Raw genomic sequence first — 22,715 nt, forward strand, 5'->3', positions numbered from 1 at the left:
ACTGTCTGTAGGATTGTATGTTGAGTCTGGTTTCAAGTTACAATGGTCCAGAAAAGCCCATTGTATGTTGAAACTATTGTATGTTGAGGCTATTGTAAGTTGAGGGATCACTGTATATGTTTTTATTACACACGGTGAATAAAGTCATTATATCTTATTAGTGTACAATTTTTTCTGTAAAAAAATTTTTTCCAATAATAAATATAGTCATATAGCATCAGTATATCTTCAGGACTCTTACAACTGGTCAGATAACACACAAGTTAAATGACAAATAAAACAAATGAGCAAAGAATGAAACAAAAATTCAGAGCTCACTGTAAAAGAGGTCATAATGTAAATGCTGGTTCTGCAATAATGAAAGGCATGATCAACATGTGAGTACTAGAGGGCACACACAAGGGGTACATCATTTCATTATATTAACCCCAAGTACGTATAGCCAGCACACCTGCTGTAACCATGGATCCATGCACAGACATACATGGAGTTGAACTGTCCATCCAATGGAGAGAAAACGTCCAGCACTGATATAGTTGTAAAATATCTTTTTTATTCGTTCATATTACAAACATGATTGCAGTAGTAAAAAAAAAAGAAATTAAGATGCTTGATGCCTTTCCACCATCTTCTTAATCATAAGTAGAGATGAGCGAAGATACCGTGATTCGATTCGTCATGAACTTCTCGGCTCGGCAGTTGCTGACTTTAGCCTGCATAAATTAGTTCAGCTTTCAGGTGCTCCGGTGGGCTGGAGACTCTCCTAGGACTGTATCCACTGCAGCACCTGAAAGCTGAACTCATTTATGCAGACTAAAGTCAGAAACCGCCGAGCCGAGAAGTTCGTGACAAATTGAATCACTGTAACTTCGCTCATCTCTAATCATAAGCAATATACAGTTCAAAGTTTAAATAGAAACTTTAGATACACTCTCACCATTCCATGACAAACCACTACCAATTGATTACAGTATATAACCGCTAGGAAAATGTCTGTTAACCCTTAACATTACAAATGAATACATAATCCAACTGTTGTCTATATAGTACCCATGAGACACTCAATAAAATATGGTTAGCATGTAAACAACAATCTAATTTAATTATGTATTCACTCTAGATATAACTATGTCTGCTATTAGTAAAGGTTTACCATGTAATTTGGAGAATATATCTAAAGTTGCTATTTACATGTTGTCATTTGAACTTTATGTTGCTTATGATTAAGAAAGGTGATGGTCAAAACCCATCTAGCATTTGAATTACATCAAGCATGTTTTTCATATGAATGAAGACAGAGGATTGACGTTTTACAACTACTGTATATCCATGCTGAACTTTAATTTGTTTTTTTTTCTAGATTACTTCACTTGCTGTTTATTTCTTTTAAGTCTGTTATCGTTAAAATTTACATTGTCACATATTTTTGTTTTAAGCATTTTGTGCTTTTTCGTTCGTCTTTTGTGGCCTTTTCTTCTGGTTTTATGAACTTTGTCCCTCTCCTTTTCCTTGACTTGTTAGTCTGATCCAACTTCTTCTACCTCATCTGATGATTATCAATATGTTATGGAAGCTAAGCTACAAGAAATGATCTCCATACGTAGGAAGGTAGTCCTACAGGACTTTACTTTCTGTTGCTGAATAGAATTCATCTAATTTCTTTTTTTTTGTCTTCTTTTATGCTTTAATTATTGATAATCAACCATCCTGCAGTTTAGTGCTTTAGGGGCTTATGAGTTACAATATGAGGTTTGTGTTCAAACCATGCACAGCCTGCATGTTACATTTGGCTGACTTCATTGCTCATAAATAAACCCAAAGTTCTGCTAGTGCTTGGATGTAGCAGGCCTCTGTTAGCTGACACATTTCAAGCAATGCTGTCCAGCTGCCTGCTTCTATACAATTTATTTTACTTGAGTAAGTTTGCAGTTAGTAGTAGCTTGCTTTTGTCTTGTACCTACTTGAGGAACACATGGCCTACCTGGGTGCACACATTTCATATCAGCCCCTTGTGTTTTTTTCCATAGGCAGAAGAAAGGCATGGGAATATTGAAGAAAGAATGAGGCATCTGGAAACACAGCTTGAAGAAAAAAATCAAGAACTTCAGAGGGTATGTAATAGTCACAAATAGTGTTAGAATTTACGGTACATAACATTACAAGAGAACTTCCATAAGTATGATATACATGTCCTTTATGGTAAAATAAAATGTGTTTTTATGATCAGCTATTAGCATATAGCATAATCTGGAGAAGCAGATTGATGAGAGAGCGGAATAGAGGCAGATGAGGGCCCTCCAGCCATCATGCAGGTTGATTGGGACCCAATGGTCACACCACAGAGGTCCTGACTGCCCCCCCCCCCAAAGGACCGACAATGCAACGTTGATTGTTCTGAAGGGTTAATACTGGGCTACGGTTAATTTGCCAATGTCTGGCATTTGTAGTAGCTAGGAATTTCTGGGTGTGAAGTGCTTTCAGCATGTGAGCGCGCTTTATATACCTGAACCATGACTAGGGCATACAATTATGCCCTATGTTGTCTAGAAGTGATAGATAGTTGTGATATATATCAGGAATCACATAATCCGCATACAGATAAGGCACTTAATAAATGAGTTACCTGCAGATCCATGCAATCTGTAGGATGATTTATATCAGGACCTTAGAGATTATCCACAACACCATCTTCTGACAACGCTGGCACCACCTTGATTCTAACCTGACAAACAATGCTCAACCTTCCTTTCCATCTGACAGCGGCCATTGCAGGGTCCCCAAGTTTATTGCTGACTATGCTGGCACCACACCTGATCTACCCTGACACATACTGCGTACACTTCCTTCCTTTCCTTTTAAAAACAGGAATTGCAGGGTCTTTCAGTTTCTGGAGCGCCCATTACTTGTTTAGTCTAGCCTTTTAGATCCCATTTTATACACTTAATGTCCTAGCCCAAAGCTACCGTGTAGCTCCCTTGTATGTAGTCACAGTCTGCCCAGCACAGTGCCTGTGGAGGTGAGCTTGGCCTGGACACACCATCCTCCTTTCTACAGATGTCTCAATTACAGGTACACAGGTATTACAGGTACACAAATAGGCAATGTAAGGCAGATGAAAATAAAGGCTGTTCATCACTCATACTAGCAGCACAGTGAGGAGAAGGGACCTGGACATTCTGCAGACCTCCCACAAAATAAAATTCAGGACTGTCCAGACACTTGGGAGTTTTGCAGACCTGTGCTACTTTTGTTTATGAGATATAGTTTCTATGAGATTTACTGCTCTGCTATCTGTAACTCTCTGATGCCAGAACTTGGCATTCCCAGCAGGTGGCAGCTGTACTGAGCAGTCCCAGTGGGGATGGCGGTCATGCCATTGCCCAGAGGCATCGTAAGATGATGCTGAATACCATGTCCCTTGACAGGCCATCATAAGTTGAAAACGTCACATGTTGAGGACATCACAAGTCTGGAGATCACTGTAAGTTTATTAATCACCTGATAACACCCAGCTCCCAGTTTACCCATAATGCTTGGGTTCTCAATGAAACATAGTGCAATCTTCAGAGATAGACCAAACAATTAATATAAAAGTATATACAACAACATTAAATACATCATTAAATGTACACACATAATTTTCTGATTCCAGCTTGTATACAAATCAATACTCTATACTAACACCATACTTCAACAGATAGGAAAGTTATCACAATGTAGTGTGAACAGTTAGTGTGAATGGGGAGATTAAGTGACTGTTCAAACTTTCAGTACCTTTCTTATCTGTTCGAGAATGGTGTTACATCTATGTTATTTTTTGAGTGTTGATTTGTATTCATACAGGAATTATGTGCATTTAATGATGTATTTAATTTAATGTGTAAGACACTTGGTATCTCTGAAGTCTGTATTATGTTTCTTTAAAAAAAAAATGCATTATGAGTAAACTGGAATCTGGCTGTTTCTCAGGTAATTAAGGAAGGTACATTTATTTCACTTATATTAGGGATTGTTGTAACCATCATTAACAATTCATAGATTCATAGAGACTGGAAACGTGTTGGTGGATTCCCCTGGGACTATGACTCATTTGAATTGGTTTTGTACTTTTGCTTTTATTAGTGTTTTTTTATTTATTTATTTTTTATTCACAAAGTCATGTGATACTTATGCGCATGTTATGTGACCATGGCTGGTTTTAGGGGGGGGGGGGGGGGGGGATCAACCTGAGAAATTGCCCAGGGCCCCCATGTCCAAAAAGGCCCCCTGAACTCTAGAGGAACATTGCTGGCGGTAAAATCGTGGCCAAAATGCAGCGATTTTATACAAATTGTGGCAGACTACAGTAATGTGAGAGACGCCTTGTGGGAGCCTGGGATTCAAAGTGCCCACAGAGCAGAATAGACACTCACACTGTATGGTAAAGGACCATCGCAGGTCCTTTACCATACAGTGTACAAAGAGGAGGAGGAGGTAATAGGGAAAAGCATGGGGGGAGGGGGCTTTGAGGAAGGTGGGGAGACCAGTACATGTGATGAGGGGCATATAAACTGTATGTAGGGGGTAGAGTTAGCAATATATGGGAGTATAGGTAGCAGTATATGGGGAGCATAGGAAGCAGTGTATAGTGGGAGAAGGGGGCCATAGGGAGCAGTATATGTGATAGGGGGTAATAGAGAGCACTATATATGTGATAGGAGGTCATAGGGAACCGTATATATGTGATAGGAGGTCATAGGGAGCAGTATATATGTGATAGGAGGTCATAGGGAGTAGTATATATGTGATAGGAGGTCATAGGGAACCGTATATATGTGATAGGAGGTCATAGGGAGCAGTATATATGTAATAGGAGGTCATAGGGAGCCGTATATATGTGATAGGAGGTCTTAGGGAGCCGTATATATGTGATAGGAGGTCATAGGGATCAGTATATATGTGACAGGGGGTCATAGGGAGCAGTATATATGTGACAGGAGGTCATAGGGAGCAGTATATATGTGATAGGAGGTCATAGGGAGCAGTATATATGATAGGGGGTAATAGAGAGCACTATATATGTGATAGGAGGTCATAAGGAGCAGTATATATGTGATAGGAGGTCATAAGGAGCAGTATATATATGTGAAAGGAGGTCATAGGGAATAGTATATATGTGATAGGAGGTCATAGGGAGCAGTATATATGTGATAGGAGGTCATAGGGAGCAGTATATATATGTGATAGGAGGTCATAGGGAGCAGTATATATGTGATAGGAGGTCATAGGGAGCAGTATGTGGGAAATTTGTCTTACCTGAAATTTCCATTTCCTGTAGTCCGTAGGCGGCACACATATGAGGATACATTCTCCTGTAGACCCGGTCATTAGAAGAGTATACTACTAGCAATTAAGCACAAAAATTGATTAATTTGCACCCCCCCCCTCGCGCAGGGCCGGCCCTACATAAGTACCCACAAACCGACAGGACAGCGTAAATTTTATGTAGCAATATCATTTATTGGAAGGGATCTTGTGCCGCCTACGGACTACAGAAAATGGAAATTTCAGGTAAGACAAATTTCCCATTTCCTGGACATCCTACGGCGGCACACATATGGGGAAACCATAGCAATATGAAAATAAAGGGAGGGAAAACATTTTTACTGCTCCCTGCGGCTTGTATAACCCTCATTCCAAAGGCTGACTCCTCTGACACTGCTACATCCAGCATGTAATGCTTGATGAAGGTATCAGGGGATGCCCATGTTGCTGCTTCGCAGATCATATCCAGAGGAACATTACTCCTTTCTGCCCAAGAGGCGGCCGTGGAGCGCGTAGAATGAGCTCAAACCGATAATGGAGACTGGATTCCCTCTGATTCATAGCATATTTTGATTGTATCTCTGATCCAGCGGGATAAGGATGCCTTACTTGCTTTCTTCCCTCTATTGGGACCTTGAAACTGGAGGAATAAATTCTCTGAAGATCTGAACTGGGAAGATCTATCGATGTATTCTAGTACTGCCCTCTTGACATCCAAAAGATGTAGGTTACTGTCCGGTTCTTCTGGGATTACCGAGAGTATAATTTCTTGGTTAATGTTGGAAGATGAGGCCACCTTGGGAAGAAAGCCTGGCATGGTACGGAAGGTCACTGAGTCTTGTAGTATTTTCAGATATGGATCTTTACAAGATAGAGCTTGAATCTCACTGATTCTTCTTGCAAATGTTATTGCAATCAGGAAGACTGTTTTGAAAGACAGATGTTTCACAGATGCGGATGATAATGGTTCAAAAGGATGAACACACAGGTTCTTTAGGACTAGAGGCAGATCCCAGGCAGGCATTGGGTTATGGAAGACTGGACGTAATTTTTTTATAGCTCTAAAAAATCTAGATACTACTAGGGATCCAGAGAAGATCCCATTCAAATGTGCATTGATCGCTGTAACATGCACCTTTAAGGTATTGGGTTTGAGGCCTTTCTCAAGGACATTCCTCTGGAGACATGAAATTTCTTGTGCACCATCCAAGATATATCCCCTTAAGGACGCAGCCCTTTTTCGCAATTATGACCACCGTCACTTTACGAATTAATAACGCGAAAACGCTTTTACCGAATATTCTTATTCTGAGATAGTTTTTTCGTGACATATTCTACTTTATTTTGGTGGCAAATTTTCGGCGTTAATTGCATCCTTTTTTGGTGAAAAATCCCCAAATTTCATGAAAATTTTGAAAATTTAGCATTTTTCTAACTTTGAAGCTCTCTAATTGTAAGGAAAATGGATATTCCAAATAAATTTTATTTTTCATCACAAACACAATATGTCCACTTTATGTTGGCATCATAAAATGGACATATTTTAGCTTTTTGAAAAAATTTGAGTGCTTTAAAGTAGAGCAGCAATTTTCAAAAATGTCATGAAAATTGCTAAATCTGAAGGGACAGATGTTACAGAACTACAACTTCCAGCATGCCTGGCAACATCTGGAGGGCTACTGTTTGGGCACCACTGTAACAGTGGTCTCCAAACTGTGACCCTCCAGATGTTGCAAAACTACAACTCTGGGCATGCTGGGAGTTGCAGTTTTCCCCCCCTAGCGGTTGCCACAGTAAAGATCGATTTACGTTCACTTTCAATCCCCCCCCCCCCCCCCCACTGTTGATTCCCTACCTGATCAGGATCCAGCAGGCTCCAGCGAAGATCCCAGGTCCCCAGGCATCTTCTCCTGCAGGTACGGTCTCCATCTTCTTCCCAACCCCCTGTCCTGCGCTGCCATTGGTCAGAACTCCGTTCTGAGTAATGGCAGGGGATGGGAGTAGATCGCAGCTTTGCGACCTCACTCCTATCCTTTAGGCTGATCGGGGCTGTCGCTGCCAACTCCAATCATCCCTATTTTCCGGGTGATCGGGTCACCAGAGACCCGATCAGCCCGGAATTGGAGAAAATCGCATGTCTGAATTTACATGCGATTTTCTCCGATCGCCGACATGGGGGGGTCTCAGGACCCCCCTGGGCGATGTGCCAGGGTGCCTGCTGAATGATTTCAGCAGGCATCCGGCTCCGGTCCCCAACCGGCTAGCGGTGGGGACCGGATTTCCCACGGGCGTATGGATAAGCTCTCGGTCCTTAAGGACTCGGAATGCAGGGCGTATCCATACGCCCTGTGTCCGGAAGAGGTTAAACTCCAAACTTTGGCATAAACCTTCATGGTAGCAGGTTTCCTTGAGGCTAACAAGGTGTTGATTACTTCTTGTGAAAATCCTTGATCCCTTAGTGTGGAGCGTTCAGATTCCAAGCCGCTAGGTGTAATCTGTCTAGGTTCTGATGGTATATACCTGCTTGGTGTAGAAGATCTTTGTGTTGAGGAAGCTTCCAGAATTTTCCACTCGAAAGACTCTACACGAGATGAAACCAGGCCCGTCGAGGCCAGAAGGGAATCACCGCAATTGCCCTCACCTTCTCGTCTCTGATTTTCCTCAGGACCAATGGTATCAGTTGGACTGGAGGAAACACATAGATGAATATCCCGGCCCAACTGATCGAGAGACTGTCCACCGCCAGAGGTTGATCCCTCTTGGATAGGGAACAAAACTTGATAAGTTTCGTATTTTGTTTTGTTGCCATGATATCTACTGACGGGGCTCCCCATCTGCTTGTTATTTGGTGAAACACCTCCGTGTTGAGCTCCCATTCCCCCTGAGAAACCTTGTTTCTGCTTAGCCAGTCCACTGTGGTGTTGGATGAGCCCTTTATGTGAACTGCTGATAGGGACACTAGATGGCATTCTGCCCAGCTCATCATCTGTGCGCACTCTAATTGTAGTGCCTCGCTCCTTGTCCCCCCCTGTTTGTTCACATAATAAACAGAGGCAAGATTGTCCGACAGAACTTGCACTGACTGACCTTGCAGCTGGTTCTGGAAATAAATGATGGCTTTCCTTATTGCTCTTAATTCCTTCATATTTGAGGAGAAGCTCAACTCCTTTGGACTCCAATTGTTTTTTACCCAGCTGTTCTCTACATGGGCACCTCAGTCCGAGCCTGACTCATCCGTAGTGAGTACCTTCGGAAGATGAGAGAGTATAGTTTTGCCTTTCACTAGATGGTGCTCTTCTATCCACCAGGAGAGATCTTGTTTCACTGACTCCGTCACTGGAATCTCCATCTCCAGAGAGTTTGGATTCCTGTTTCAGCTCTTCAAAATATGAGTCTGAAGGACTCTTATGTGTGCCTTTGCCCACGGGACTGCCTGTATGGTGGAGGTAAGAAGACCTAGGATTTTCATGGCAAATCTTACCGTACATGCCTTTAGTGGCATGAGGAACTGGATCATACTCCTTATGTTCAGAATCCTTTCTTCTGACAGAAAAAGATGCATCCTTACCGAATCTATGATAAACCCAAGATAACGGATTCTTCTGGTTGGTGTAAGGTTTGACTTTTTGAAATTTACTAGGAACCCGTGTTGCTGTAGAAACTGAATTGTTGTCTTCACATGGTTCTCTAGAAGATCTTGGGATTGGGCCCTGACTAGCCAGTCGTCAAGATATGGAGTGACACAAATGCCCTGTAATCTTAGGGCTGCCGTAAAGACCACTATCACTTTTGTGAACACTCGGGGAGCCGACGCAATCTCAAAAGGAAGGCATGAGAATTGAAGATGTACGAGATCGTCTTGATCCCTGATTGCGATTCTTAAGAACTTTCTGTGACTTTGAAGAATAGGAATATGTAGATATGCGTTCTGTAAATCTATGGACGCCATGAAGTCTCCTTTTTGAAGATTCAGGCATGCAGACTGAATCGACTCCATCTTGAAGGATTTTTTGTACGGGAACTGGTTTAAATATGACAGATCTATTGTCACGATTCGGCTGGCAGGAGGTGGATCCTCTGTGCCAGAGAGGGATTGGCGTGGACCGTGCTAGTGGACCGGTTCTAAGTTACTACTGGTATTCACCAGAGCCCGCCGCAAAGCGGGATGGTCTTGCAGCGGCGGTAGTAACCAGGTCGTATCCACTAGCAACGGCTCAACCTCTCTGACTGCTGAAGATAGGCGCGGTACAAGGGAGTAGACAAGAGCAAGGTCGGACGTAGCAGAAGGTCGGGGCAGGCAGCAAGGATCGTAGTCAGGGGCAACGGCAGGAGGTCTGGAACACAGGCTAGGAACACACAAGGAAACGCTTTCACTGGCACAATGGCAACAAGATCCGGCGAGGGAGTGCAGGGGAAGTGAGGTATACATAGGGAGTGCACAGGTGAACACACTAATTAGAACAACTGCGCCAATCAGTGGCGCAGTGGCCCTTTAAATCGCAGAGACCCGGCGCGCGCGCGCCCTAGGGAGCGGGGCCGCGCGCGCTGGGACAGGACCGACGGAGAGCGAGTCAGGTACGGGAGCAGGGGTGCGCATCGCGAGCGGGCGCCACCCGCATCGCGAATCGCATCCCGGCTGGAGGCGGTATCGCAGCGCACCCGGTCAGTAGATCTGACCGGGGCGCTGCAGTAGCGAGGATGTGGCGAGCGCTCCGGGGAGGAGCGGGGACCCGGAGCGCTCGGCGTAACAGTACCCCCCCCTTGGGTCTCCCCCTCTTCTTGGAGCCTGAGAGCCTGAGGACCAGACTTTTGTCTAGGATGTTGTCCTCAGGTTCCCAGGATCTCTCTTCAGGACCACAGCCCTCCTAATCGACCAAAAATTTTTTTTTCCCTCTGACCGTCTTGGAGGCCAGTATCTCCTTTACGGAGAAGATGTCAGAGGAACCGGAAACAGGAGTGGGAGAAACAAGTTTGGGAGAGAAACGGTTGATGATGAGTGGTTTAAGAAGAGAGACATGAAAGGCATTAGGAATACGAAGAGAAAGAAGAAGTTTGTAAGAGACAGGATTAATTTGGCACAAGATTTTGAAAGGACCAAGATAGCGTGGTCCCAGTTTGTAGCTGAGGACACGGAAGCGGACATATTTAGCGGAGAGCCATACCTTGTCCCCGGGAGAAAAAATGGGAGGAGCTCTTCTTTTCTTATCGGCAAACTTTTTCATGCGAGATGAAGCCTGTAAAAGAGAATTTTGGGTCTCTTTCCATATGGTGGAAAGATCACGAGTCACTTCATCCACAGCGGGCAAACCAGAGGGCAAGGGAGTAGGGAGGGGGGGAAGAGGGTGACGGCCGTACACCACGAAAAATGGGGATTTAGAAGAAGATTCAGAGACTCTGAAGTTGTACGAGAATTCGGCCCATGGTAGAAGATCTGCCCAGTCATCCTGGCGGGAGGAAACAAAATGCCGTAAATAGTCACCCAGGACCTGGTTAATTCTTTCTACTTGCCCATTGGATTGAGGATGATAAGCAGAAGAGAAGTTTAATTTAATCTTGAGTTGTTTACAGAGAGCCCTCCAGAATTTTGACACGAATTGGACGCCTCTATCCGAGACGATCTGCGTGGGCAAACCGTGAAGACGAAAAATGTGTACAAAAAATTGTTTTGCCAACTGAGGCGCTGAAGGAAGACCAGGAAGAGGAATAAAATGTGCCATCTTGGAAAATCGATCAAAGACCACCCAAACAACAGTGTTGCCACGGGATGGGGGTAAGTCTGTAATAAAGTCCATACCAATCAGAGACCAAGGCTGTTCGGGGACAGGCAGAGGATGAAGGAGACCAGCAGGCTTCTGGCGAGGAGTCTTATCCCGGGCACAGACAGTACAGGCCCGCACAAAATCAACAACATCCGTCTCCAGAGTCGGCCACCAATAGAAGCGAGAGATGAGTTGCAAAGACTTTTTGATGCCCGCATGGCCAGCGAGGTGGGAGGAGTGACCCCATTTGAGAATCCCGAGACGTTGGCGTGGAGAGACGAAGGTCTTCCCTGGAGGAGTTTGCCTGATGGAGGCTGGAGAAGTGGAGATCAGACAGTCAGGAGGAATGATGTGTTGCGGAGAGACCTCTACTTCCGAAGCATCCGAGGAACGAGAGAGAGCATCGGCCCTAATGTTCTTGTCGGCAGGGCGAAAATGAATTTCAAAGTTAAAACGGGCAAAGAACAAAGACCACCTGGCCTGGCGAGGATTCAGCCGTTGGGCAGACTGGAGATAGGAGAGATTCTTGTGGTCGGTGTAAATGATAACTGGAAATTTTGATCCCTCCAGCAGATGCCTCCATTCCTCAAGTGCCAATTTAATGGCCAGTAGTTCTCGATCCCCGATGGAGTAGTTCCTCTCCGCCGGAGAGAAGGTCCTAGAAAAAAAACCACAAGTAACAGCATGCCCGGAAGAATTTTTTTGTAGAAGGACCGCTCCAGCTCCCACTGAGGAGGCATCAACCTCCAATAGGAAGGGTTTAGATGGGTCAGGTCTGGAGAGCACGGGAGCAGAAGAAAAGGCAGACTTGAGCCGTTTAAATGCGTCTTCCGCTTGGGGAGACCAGGACTTAGGATTGGCATTCTTCTTGGTTAAAGCCACGATAGGAGCCACAATAGTGGAAAAATGTGGAATAAATTGTCTGTAATAATTGGCGAACCCCAAAAAACGTTGGATAGCACGGAGTCCGGAGGGGCGTGGCCAATCTAAGACGGCAGAGAGTTTATCTGGGTCCATTTGTAGTCCCTGGCCAGAGACCAAGTATCCTAGGAAAGGAAGAGATTGACATTCAAACAGACATTTCTCCATTTTGGCATAAAGTTGATTGTCTCGAAGTCTCTGAAGAACCATGCGGACATGCTGGCGATGTTCTTCTAAGTTGGCAGAAAAAATCAGAATATCGTCCAGATACACAACAACACAGGAATATAAGAGATCACGAAAAATTTCTTTAACAAAGTCTTGGAAGACGGCAGGGGCGTTGCACAGGCCAAAGGGCATGACTAGATACTCAAAGTGTCCATCTCTGGTGTTAAATGCAGTTTTCCATTCGTCCCCCTCCCTGATGCGGATGAGATTATAAGCACCTCTTAAGTCCAGTTTGGTAAAGATGTGGGCACCTTGAAGGCGATCAAAGAGTTCTGAGATAAGAGGTAGGGGGTAGCGGTTCTTTACCGTGATTTTATTAAGTCCGCGGTAATCAATGCAAGGACGTAGGGAGCCATCTTTTTTGGACACAAAGAAAAATCCAGCTCCGGCAGGAGAGGAGGATTTGCGGATAAACCCCTTTTTTAAATTTTCCTGGATGTATTCAGACATAGCAAGAGTCTCTGGGGCGGACAGAGGATAAATTCTGCCCCGGGGTGGAGTAGTGCCCGGGAGGAGGTCAATAGGACAGTCATAAGGCCTGTGAGGAGGTAAAGTCTCAGCTTGTTTTTTGCAAAATACGTCAGCATAGTCCATATAAGCCTTAGGGAGACCGGTTACAGGGGGAACCACAGGGTCACGGCAGGGAGTACTGGGAACCGGTTTAAGACAGTCCTTGAAACAAGAAGTACCCCAGCTCTTGATCTCTCCTGTGGACCAATCAAGGGTTGGGGAATGGCGTTGAAGCCACGGTAGTCCAAGGAGAATTTCGGAAGTGCAATTGGAGAGGACCAAAAACTCAATTTCTTCGTGATGAGGTCCGATGCACATTAGGAGGGGCTCCGTGCGGTAACGTACGGTACAGTCCAATCTTTCATTGTTAACACAATTGATGTAGAGGGGTCTGGCGAGACTGGTCACCGGGATGTTGAACCTGTTGATGAGAGAGGCCAAAATAAAATTTCCTGCAGATCCGGAATCCAAGAAGGCCATGGTAGAGAAGGAGAAGGTAGAGGCAGATATCCGCACAGGCACAGTAAGGCGTGGAGAAGCAGAGTTGACATCAAGAACTGTCTCACCTTTGTGCGGAGTCAGCGTACGTCTTTCCAGGCGGGGAGGACGGATAGGACAATCCTTCAGGAAGTGTTCGGTACCGGCACAGTACAGGCAAAGATTCTCCATGCGGCGTCGTGTCCTCTCTTGAGGTGTCAAGCGAGACCGGTCAACTTGCATAGCCTCCACGGCGGAAGGCACAGGAACGGATTGCAGAGGACCAGAGGAGAGAGGAGCCGGGGAGAAAAAACGCCTCGTGCGAACAAAGACCATATCCTGGCGGAGCTCCTGACGCCTTTTGGAAAAACGCATGTCAATGCGAGTGGCTAGATGAATGAGTTCATGCAGGTTAGCAGGAATTTCTCGTGCGGCCAGAACATCTTTAATGTTGCTGGATAGGCCTTTTTTAAAGGTCGCGCAGAGGGCCTCATTATTCCAGGATAATTCGGAAGCAAGAGTACGGAATTGTATGGCGTACTCGCCAACGGAAGAATTACCCTGGACCAGGTTCAGCAGGGCAGTCTCAGCAGAAGAGGCTCGGGCAGGTTCCTCAAAGACACTTCGAATTTCCGAGAAGAAGGAGTGTACAGAGGCAGTGACGGGGTCATTGCGGTCCCAGAGCGGTGTGGCCCATGACAGAGCTTTCCCAGACAGAAGGCTGACTACGAAAGCCACCTTAGACCTTTCAGTAGGAAACTGGTCCGACATCATCTCCAAGTGCAGGGAACATTGTGAAAGAAAGCCACGGCAAAACTTAGAGTCCCCATCAAATTTATCCGGCAAGGATAGTCGTAGGCCGGAAGCGGCCACTCGCTGCGGAGGAGGTGCAGGAGCAGGCGGAGGAGATGATTGTTGAAGCAGTGGTAGTAGCTGCTGTAGCATCACGGTCAGTTGAGACAGCTGGTGGCCTTGTTGCGCTATCTGTTGCGACTGCTGGGCGACCACCGTGGTGAGGTCGGCGACAACTGGCAGTGGAACTTCAGCGGGATCCATGGCCGGATCTACTGTCACGATTCGGCTGGCAGGAGGTGGATCCTCTGTGCCAGAGAGGGATTGGCGTGGACCGTGCTAGTGGACCGGTTCTAAGTTACTACTGGTATTCACCAGAGCCCGCCGCAAAGCGGGATGGTCTTGCAGCGGCGGTAGTAACCAGGTCGTATCCACTAGCAATGGCTCAACCTCTCTGACTGCTGAAGATAGGCGCGGTACAAGGGAGTAGACAAGAGCAAGGTCGGACGTAGCAGAAGGTCGGGACAGGCAGCAAGGATCGTAGTCAGGGGCAACGGCAGGAGGTCTGGAACACAGGCTAGGAACACACAAGGAAACGCTTTCACTGGCACAATGGCAACAAGATCCGGCGAGGGAGTGCAGGGGAAGTGAGGTATACATAGGGAGTGCACAGGTGAACACACTAATTAGAACAACTGCGCCAATCAGTGGCGCAGTGGCCCTTTAAATCGCAGAGAGCCGGCGCGCGCGCCCTAAGGAGCGGGGCCGCGCGCGCCGGGACAGGACCGACGGAGAGCGAGTCAGGTACGGGAGCCGGGGTGCGCATCGCGAGCGGGCGCCACCCGCATCGCGAATCGCATCCCGGCTGGAGGCGGTATCGCAGCGCACCCGGTCAGTGGATCTGACCGGGGCGCTGCAGTAGCGAGGATGTGGCGAGCGCTCCGGGGAGGAGCGGGGACCCGGAGCGCTCGGCGTAACATCTATGATAAGCCTCCAGTCTCCTCCTTTTTTTGGAACTGCAAAGATCCTGGAATAATGGCCCCTTCTTCTTTCTGTAAAAGGAACTTTTTCCAGCACTTTTTTCTCTATGAATTGATGCACCAAATGAGAAACTATCTTGTTGTTTTTGCTGACTGTGAACCTCTCTGGAGGTTTTCTCTTGAACTCCAGAGAGTATCCTCTCCTGATGACATCTGTAACCCAAACGTCCGATGATGTCTCGGACCAGATGTTCTTGAAGAGGCGTAATCTGGCTCCAACTGGTGCATCTTGAATGGCGTCATTGCCCTGTCCCCTTGGCGGGCTTCTGCTACTTCTTTTGGTTGGAAGCTTGTTGGCTACTTCTGAAGCCCCCCTTCTGTCAGAGTGATGAAAGGAAGTCTGCTTCTTAGGGGAGCTTTTGAACTTCCTGAAAGGCCTCACTTGTTTCTTCTTCTGGTGGGGAAAAGATTCACCTTTATCCTCACTCAAATCTTTAAGGATTCCTTTTAGTTGAGGACCAAACAGGGAAGAAGGTTCAAAAGGAAGGGAAATGAAATGACTTTTAGAAAGGATGTCTCCTCCAGACCACTGTTTGATCCACAAGGATCTTGTTGTGGCATTGGACAGGGCCATGGCTTGGGAGAACTTTAGCACATCTAGAGGTGCATCACACAAGAAATCTGCGGCTATTTTCATGCCTGATAAGTCATTTATCAAGTCTTCTCTTGACACCCCGTCTTTAATATCTTGTGTCAGTGGACTAAGCCATAGCCTCAGTGCCCTGGCCACTGGTACTGAAGCTGTGGCCACCTTAGAGGAAGCCGCTGCAGCTAGACAAGATTTTTTAAACAAGGAATCTGCTCTCCTTTCCATCGGGTCTGTAAGTAAAGACAATTTGTCCGATGGAAATATAGAAGTTCTAGCCAACCTAGCAGCTGCCAAATCTACTTTGGAAGGAGCTTCCCATTTGGCAGAGACGTCTGGATCCAACCTATAGGCGGATTTAAATTTTGCTCCTGGATCCGTCTTTTTCTCCGGCTTTACCCAATCTTTTTCCATCCAATCCGTGATAATCGGATGGGATGGAAAAACTCCTGGTTTCCCTGGGGGAAAGTAATAAAGCTTGTTTTACTGCGGAAATTAATTTAGGCATATTCTCCTTCTGGAGTAGATAAATATGTTCTAGAGATTCCAACTCTATGACCTCCATTTCTTCACTGTCTGACTCCCTCACAGAGCTAGAGGAGGTAGAAGGATCATGAGATTTCTTGCTATTTTTATCAGTAGTTAAAGACGTTTTCAGATCATCAAAGGTAGAGGTGAGTTGACCTTTAAACCAGCCTAAAAAGGAGTCTGGTGACATTCTGCTTGATCTAGATGGTATGCAGTTTACACATTTTCTTCCCTCCCAGGACTCTGGTAAGGGAGTCTGGCACACATCACAAGTGTTATGTTTAGACTTCCTTTTCCTTTTACCCCTATCCTGAGACATAGCTGTAAGACATATATATATATATATATATATATATATATATATATATATATATATATATATATGATTATGTAGTAAGACCCATCTGAGTATACACATATACCTAAAAAACCAAAAGCCCCTCATGAGGGGATACCTGTAGGTGTCAAGAAGACTGCTGCCTCTGGAGAGTGCAGCGAGGATAACTCCCGGGCAATATTTAAGTAATCTGCCACTTACTTCCGGTCCTGCACAGCAAGAACCGGAAGAACCTACCTTGCGCATGCGCCCTGTGCATTCTGCGCATCAAGAACACGAGAACGTTGTGCTTTTGCGCGCATGCCGTCAACCGGAAGTGTGCACTCCAAACATCGGCCACATCTGAGAGCTCCGGCTTCAAGAGCTTCTGGTGATCCCCGAACCGAAATCCCGAGCCCACCGGAGAATGCGTGCACAGTTGAGGGACCAGAGAATCCCCCTGGTATACATCTGGTATATTGCATGGTGCCCTAGGGACCTGAGAAACCCCAGGTATGGAGCTCAATATTTCTTCTTTCTTCACTCTTCGACCGTAGAAGAAAAAAATTACGCTGTCCTGTCGGTTTGTGGGGACTTATGTAGGGCCGGCCCTGCACGGGGGGGGGGGCAAATTAAACAATTTTTGTGCTTAATTGCTAGTAGTATACTCTTCTAATGACCGGGTCTACAGGAGAATGTATCCCCATATGTGTGCCGCCGTAGGACGTCCAGGAAATATGTGATAGGAGGTCATAGGGAGCAGTATATATGTGATAGGAGGTCATAGGGAGCCGTATATATGTGATAGGAGGTCATAGGGAGCCGTATATATGTGATAGGAGGTCATAGGGAGCAGTATATATGTGACAGGGGGTCATAGGGAGCAGTATATATGTGACAGGGGGTCATAGGGAGCAGTATATATGTGACAGGGGGTCATAGGGAGCAGTATATATGTGGTAGGAGGTCATAGGTTGGAAAAGAGATTGCAGATCCCTGACTACGACTCTCTGACTTTTGGCAAGTGTAGATAAAAGTCATTTTTACAGCATAGAAGACAAGGAGTGCCAAAACAAATGTATGGCTGCAGTATACCAGTGATCAGCTTTTACTGTGCTGACAGGTTTTTGACCTATTTTTATGTGATAGTTGCACTTTAAACAAAAAGTATTCACTATGGGGGAGATTTATGAAAGACTATGTAGAGGATGCTACTCTTATTTTTAAACAGGCTGCTATGGGCAACTCCACCACTGATCCTCTGCACAGGTATTAATTAACAGGTATAAATCTCCCCCTATATAGCTTAGATTTGGACCCTATAATGCATTTGTGCTATGGCCTTCAGCTGAGATGCAGCACAATTCAACATGGTGATCTTTGGTCATGTGACCCATGGGCCCCATTTTTATTTTTGCCCAGGGCCACACCTGTATGTGACACATGGCATTCAGTTTTTCTATCCAGAGAAATATCTCTGCATCATGCCTGTCTATCCACTGTATGCACAAGAGCAGCTTCTTCTTTCTTCACAGTAGGTTATTCCAAAGGTCTGGGTTTGCCTCAAACTTATTTAGCTAACTAAAGACATTCAAGCACATATAGTTATTTATCTAGGATATCGTTCAAGTACCACATTGTAACAATTCCAACCAAAAGTTTTCTACAGAGAAGTGAGACATGTTTACAAGGCATAAAGTATACATTGCTATAGAATAAAATGCAGTAATAGCAATCATAGAGACAATAGTGCCAATGTACATCCAAGTTTTTTAAAGGAAAATTAACAAAAATGTTAAATAAGAATCCCCAAATCTATGAACACAGGAGAAAATATACACATTTTTAACAATGTATATTACAAATGAACATTTCATTATTTACATTATATAAAAAGTTTTTGCAAATGATAGTGCCCATTTACTTGTATTTAATTTGCAAAATAGATGCATTACTCCATTGGTAAAGTGTAGCACCATTTATTGGTGGTGAGAAGTGGACCTTCTCCAATCTCAGACTACAAAAAGTTGCTGGATGACTGATCCCTGAAAGTATTTCTTTTTTTTTAAATGTTTTTTAGGCTCGCCAAAGAGAGAAAATGAATGAAGAACACAACAAAAGACTTTCTGATACAGTGGATAGGCTTCTAACAGAATCCAATGAACGATTGCAGTTGCACTTGAAGGAACGAATGGCTGCACTTGAAGACAAAGTAACTGCTACTTGTTATTTTCAAATGACAGGGACACTTTCAGAGGAACTTTTTAGCACTTGTATTACATATTAAATAACAATTCTGGAGCATCTTTTCTTAAAACTTAACATTGTGCCATTCCTCTGTTATTCCTCCTCATTTATGAAATGGAAGTGTCCTTACACATGCTCATACTGACAATGCCATGCTGTGTGGAGGTACACCTCAGTGTAACCCATTGTTGGCCCATCCATTCAATATATTAATGCATTTAATGAGGAAATAGCAAAACAACAACACAATGTAGAGTTCTAAGGAATGATGCTGTAGCGTGTTAGTTCATAGGGCAGTATTTTCTAAACAGTGTGCCCCCAACTGCTGTAAAACTACAACTCCCAGCAACCTTTTGCTTTCCAGGCATGCTGGAAATTGTAGTTTTGCAACAGCGGGTGGTACACTGTTTTGAAGAGACTGACCTTGATTTCCTATTGTAAACCCGACATGTTTTGTAGACTTGTGCGCCAGATTATTGCCAGCATTAAAAAAAAAACAATAAAAAAAAAGACCAACTCTCCATTTTACTGAGAAAACCCAAAAAGGGGCCGTCAAAAAAAGGGGGTGTGGCCTCCAAAAGGGTTTCCACAGAAAATGTGGTGGATTTTAGCTGAGGAAAACCCCACATCTCAGAGCATGTATGAAAAAAGCTAAACGTAGGGAAAGGTGCAAAATGTAGGAAACATTAGGAAATACCGTGGAAAGATGATATCTGTTGGGAAAAAAAAACACAAAGAAAACTACACTCCACTCAGGGCCACTGTCTCAGGGATTACAAGTTTTTCCTAAAACAGACGTGAAGAGAGACCACAGTTTGTCTTGAATGTGTACATTAGGGTAGGGTCACACGGAACAAATCTTCACCAGAGCTAGCTCCCTGTTCCGGCAGGGTAGCTCTGTGTGTCCGGTCATAGCTGAAGATTTCCCTTCTGCTATGAGAAGCCACTGTCTCTATAGCGGGAAATCCGCCACTGCGAGTGGACACACAGAGCTACCCAGCCACAGCAGTGAGCTCGCTCTTGTGACTGCCGTCGGCCCATCTGCAGCGTGAAATATGCTGCGGATGTGCTCCGTGTCCCTAATAAAGATAGTAATATGTAGTCATTAGGCCTCCTTCCCATACACTTTTTGCATTTCTTCTTTTGTAAAACACCATGGATTTGTTTCCTTTTAATGTATGTTGTTTTCTTTAATAGCATTTTTTGTGTACTGTATGTGCTTTTTTTTCATTAGAGAAGTCTACCGAAAGAGTGCTAGAAAAAAAGTCACTCCCTATATTTTAATAAATATCTGTCTGCACAAAATAACTCGGGAGATAACAACATGTAAAACACCATGAAAAGTGTGGCAAAAAAGTGCTGTGCTTAAAACCACTCTTTCAAACCTTTATGTATAGAATTTTATATTAAAGGGGTTATCCTGTTTAGTAAGGTGTATTCCCTACCAAAGGACAAAGAATTTGTGTCACATTGCAGGGGGTCTGACTGCTAGGACCCTCCTGTGATTTCCTGCAAGGCGCTCCAGCTCTCCTCATGTACGGAGCAGGGTTCGGCACGTGCTCTCCATGCATCTCTATAGGAGAACTGAAGCGCTGTACTCGGGTATCTCCGACTCTCCAATAGAGATGCATGGAGGGAACGTGTTTAGGACCGCTTCATGTGGTGGTTGACACAGCTCTGTGAATGGGAACAGCTCTGTGAATGGGAAACTATTTTTTACTATTTGATGAAGCACGCAGGCTAAATATCACACAAAACACAGATTCATGTGTACAGGTCAGTGCAAAGAAATGAAATATTGAGATGCTTCAAAAGCAATGTACAACATTTCATCCAAAGACCCTCAAGGAAAATAGTCTCTTAAAGGTATTATATGCAATTCTTCTCTTATTACAAGAAGCCAGGACCAATATATTGATGCTAAACATGATGCAGAATCCATTTACTAGCAAATTGACAGATTGATGTAAAAACTTTGTGTCATTTGTTTATCTTAACAGATCCAACAAATACTTTTCTGATAAATATAAAAAGAAACTTTAATGGGGTACTCCGCCCCTAGACATGTTATACCCTATCAGGAGATCAGACCCCCCGCAATCTCCGTGCCGGTGCTGCAGCGCTACGGTCATGGAAGCCTGGGGCTTCTGTGATCTTGACGTCACACCCTGCCCCCTCAATTTATGTCTATGGGAGGGGGCATGACGGCTAGTACACAGCCATCACACCTCCTCCCATAGACATGAATGGAGGTGGTGTGGTGGCTGTGTTCGCCAATCATCTAGCACGGAGCGGAGTTCGCTCCATGCAACGGCTGACTGGGGTGTCACTGCAAAGATAGTGGGGATCCATTAAGAGGTTTATGCAGACAAATAAAAAATGTATCCCCTATCCACAGGAAAAGGCATATGCATCTGATGCGAGGGGTGCGACCAATAGGACCCCCTCAGTCTTTCCAACAGCACCTCAGCTGTCCCCGCTGCATGGAGCTGCTGACACTCCATGCACTATGGGAGCACCAAAGATGCAGAGTTCTGTACTTGGGTATATCTGGCGATCCAATAGACCATGCATGGAGGGGCAGATGGTGCGTGCCACTTGTCACTCCATGCAGCAGGGAGAGCCGGTGAAATTGCATGGTCTTGCAGCAGTCGGACCCCTATGATCAGATGCTTATTCCCTATCCTGTGGATAGGGGATTTTTTTTTTTTTTTTTTTTTGGGGGGGGGGGGGGGGGAAGGAGGGGATAACCCCTTTATAAAGATTCAGACTAGATGTTTTTTGTTAAAGTGCTCTGAATCACCTTGTTTTTTTTTTTTCACATTATGCTAAGCTGCTCATACACTCCTCCATACACATGCATGCTCAAATAAGCTGAGCATATATATTTTCTCAATGCGGAGAGGGGAGAAAGCCATTGCCAGGCTCTGCTGAAGGAGGCTTATCTCCTCAGGAACAAATCCTAGTTGAAATTCTACTGCCTGATCCTTACTTCTCCCAAATTCTGCAATTGGAGAGAGTCATGAGACCTACATACATATTAGATGGCTGGCCACTTCTGTCAAAATCTGTGGGCATGACCAACATTTATCTCAAATAAACTTGCAACTTTGACAAATAAAAATGGGCAAATGTGGGGACATAGGTGGAGAGTTTTTTTTTTTTATATCGATTTATCTATTATCATTTTTTTCTGGACTTTTGCAGAATATTTTACTTCAAGACTCAGAAACTTACAGAAAACAATTAGAAGAATGTTTACATGATAAGGTAAGACTGCTCCAGGATATTTAGTAAGAACATTATAATATCTTTCAGTTGTCTTCATTTTTTTTTTATTTTTTTTTGAATGACATAAAATTTGTCAACAAAAAGAAAAAAGCATACTAAATAGTGTTCGGAAATATATAAACCCCAAAATAATATAAAAACATGCAACAGAAATGGAAAAATCAATGTACGTTTATTACCAAAATATCAAACATATCATAATTATAAGAAAGGTGCCAGCCACATTGTGGGAAATATACATTCCATATGTACAGTCAGACCCATGTATACCTATCCCTAGGATCTGACCCTACACATGGTATCTCTTACAGTGTGTTTACCCTTTGATTTCATGATTATCCCATTTCAGATAATCAGTAAAATTCCCATTTGAGCTGTTGCTCAGTACTACAATTCCCAGAATACATTGTCCCTTAGCTCTTTATCACATCCCTCCCAACTTGCTCACTCCCCTCCCAAAGCAATCCTGCCAGTTCTCTTCTTAGAGCTGTTGTAGAACATATATCACAGCAGACTATCACTGTGAGTTTGCAGCACTGGATGTATTAATTTCCTGTCTGCTCATCTGCCTGTTTTATTGTTCATTATAAGGCAGCATGCTGTAAACACACCCAATTCACACCTAATAAAAATATTTGTGTATATGACAGGGAGATGGTGATGTAGGCTGGAGGGGCATATCAGAGGTTGTGACATCACTCTAGAGCCCAGCCACA

The 22,715-nt window shown here is 44.5% G+C and overlaps 1 protein-coding gene across 7 annotated transcripts in view; it reads left to right on the plus strand.

Annotated features, from left to right (window-relative positions):
- PPFIA2 (PTPRF interacting protein alpha 2) overlaps positions 1 to 22,715 on the plus strand; it is a 398,714-nt gene that overhangs the window by 290,987 nt on the left and 85,012 nt on the right. For 4 of the 7 annotated variants that reach the window (XM_056574441.1, XM_056574435.1, XM_056574436.1 and 1 more), the window contains 4 exons: positions 1,522 to 1,608; positions 2,028 to 2,111; positions 18,542 to 18,673; positions 21,916 to 21,978. In XM_056574441.1, the coding sequence (XP_056430416.1) occupies positions 1,522 to 1,608; positions 2,028 to 2,111; positions 18,542 to 18,673; positions 21,916 to 21,978 (366 nt within the window). The remainder of the gene's footprint in view (positions 1 to 1,521; positions 1,609 to 2,027; positions 2,112 to 18,541; positions 18,674 to 21,915; positions 21,979 to 22,715) is intronic. The other 3 variants (XM_056574437.1, XM_056574438.1, XM_056574440.1) reach the window with 1 other exon arrangement.

The sequence above is a fragment of the Hyla sarda genome, chromosome 4, assembly GCF_029499605.1.
Source record: "Hyla sarda isolate aHylSar1 chromosome 4, aHylSar1.hap1, whole genome shotgun sequence".
NCBI lineage: Eukaryota > Metazoa > Chordata > Amphibia > Anura > Hylidae > Hyla > Hyla sarda.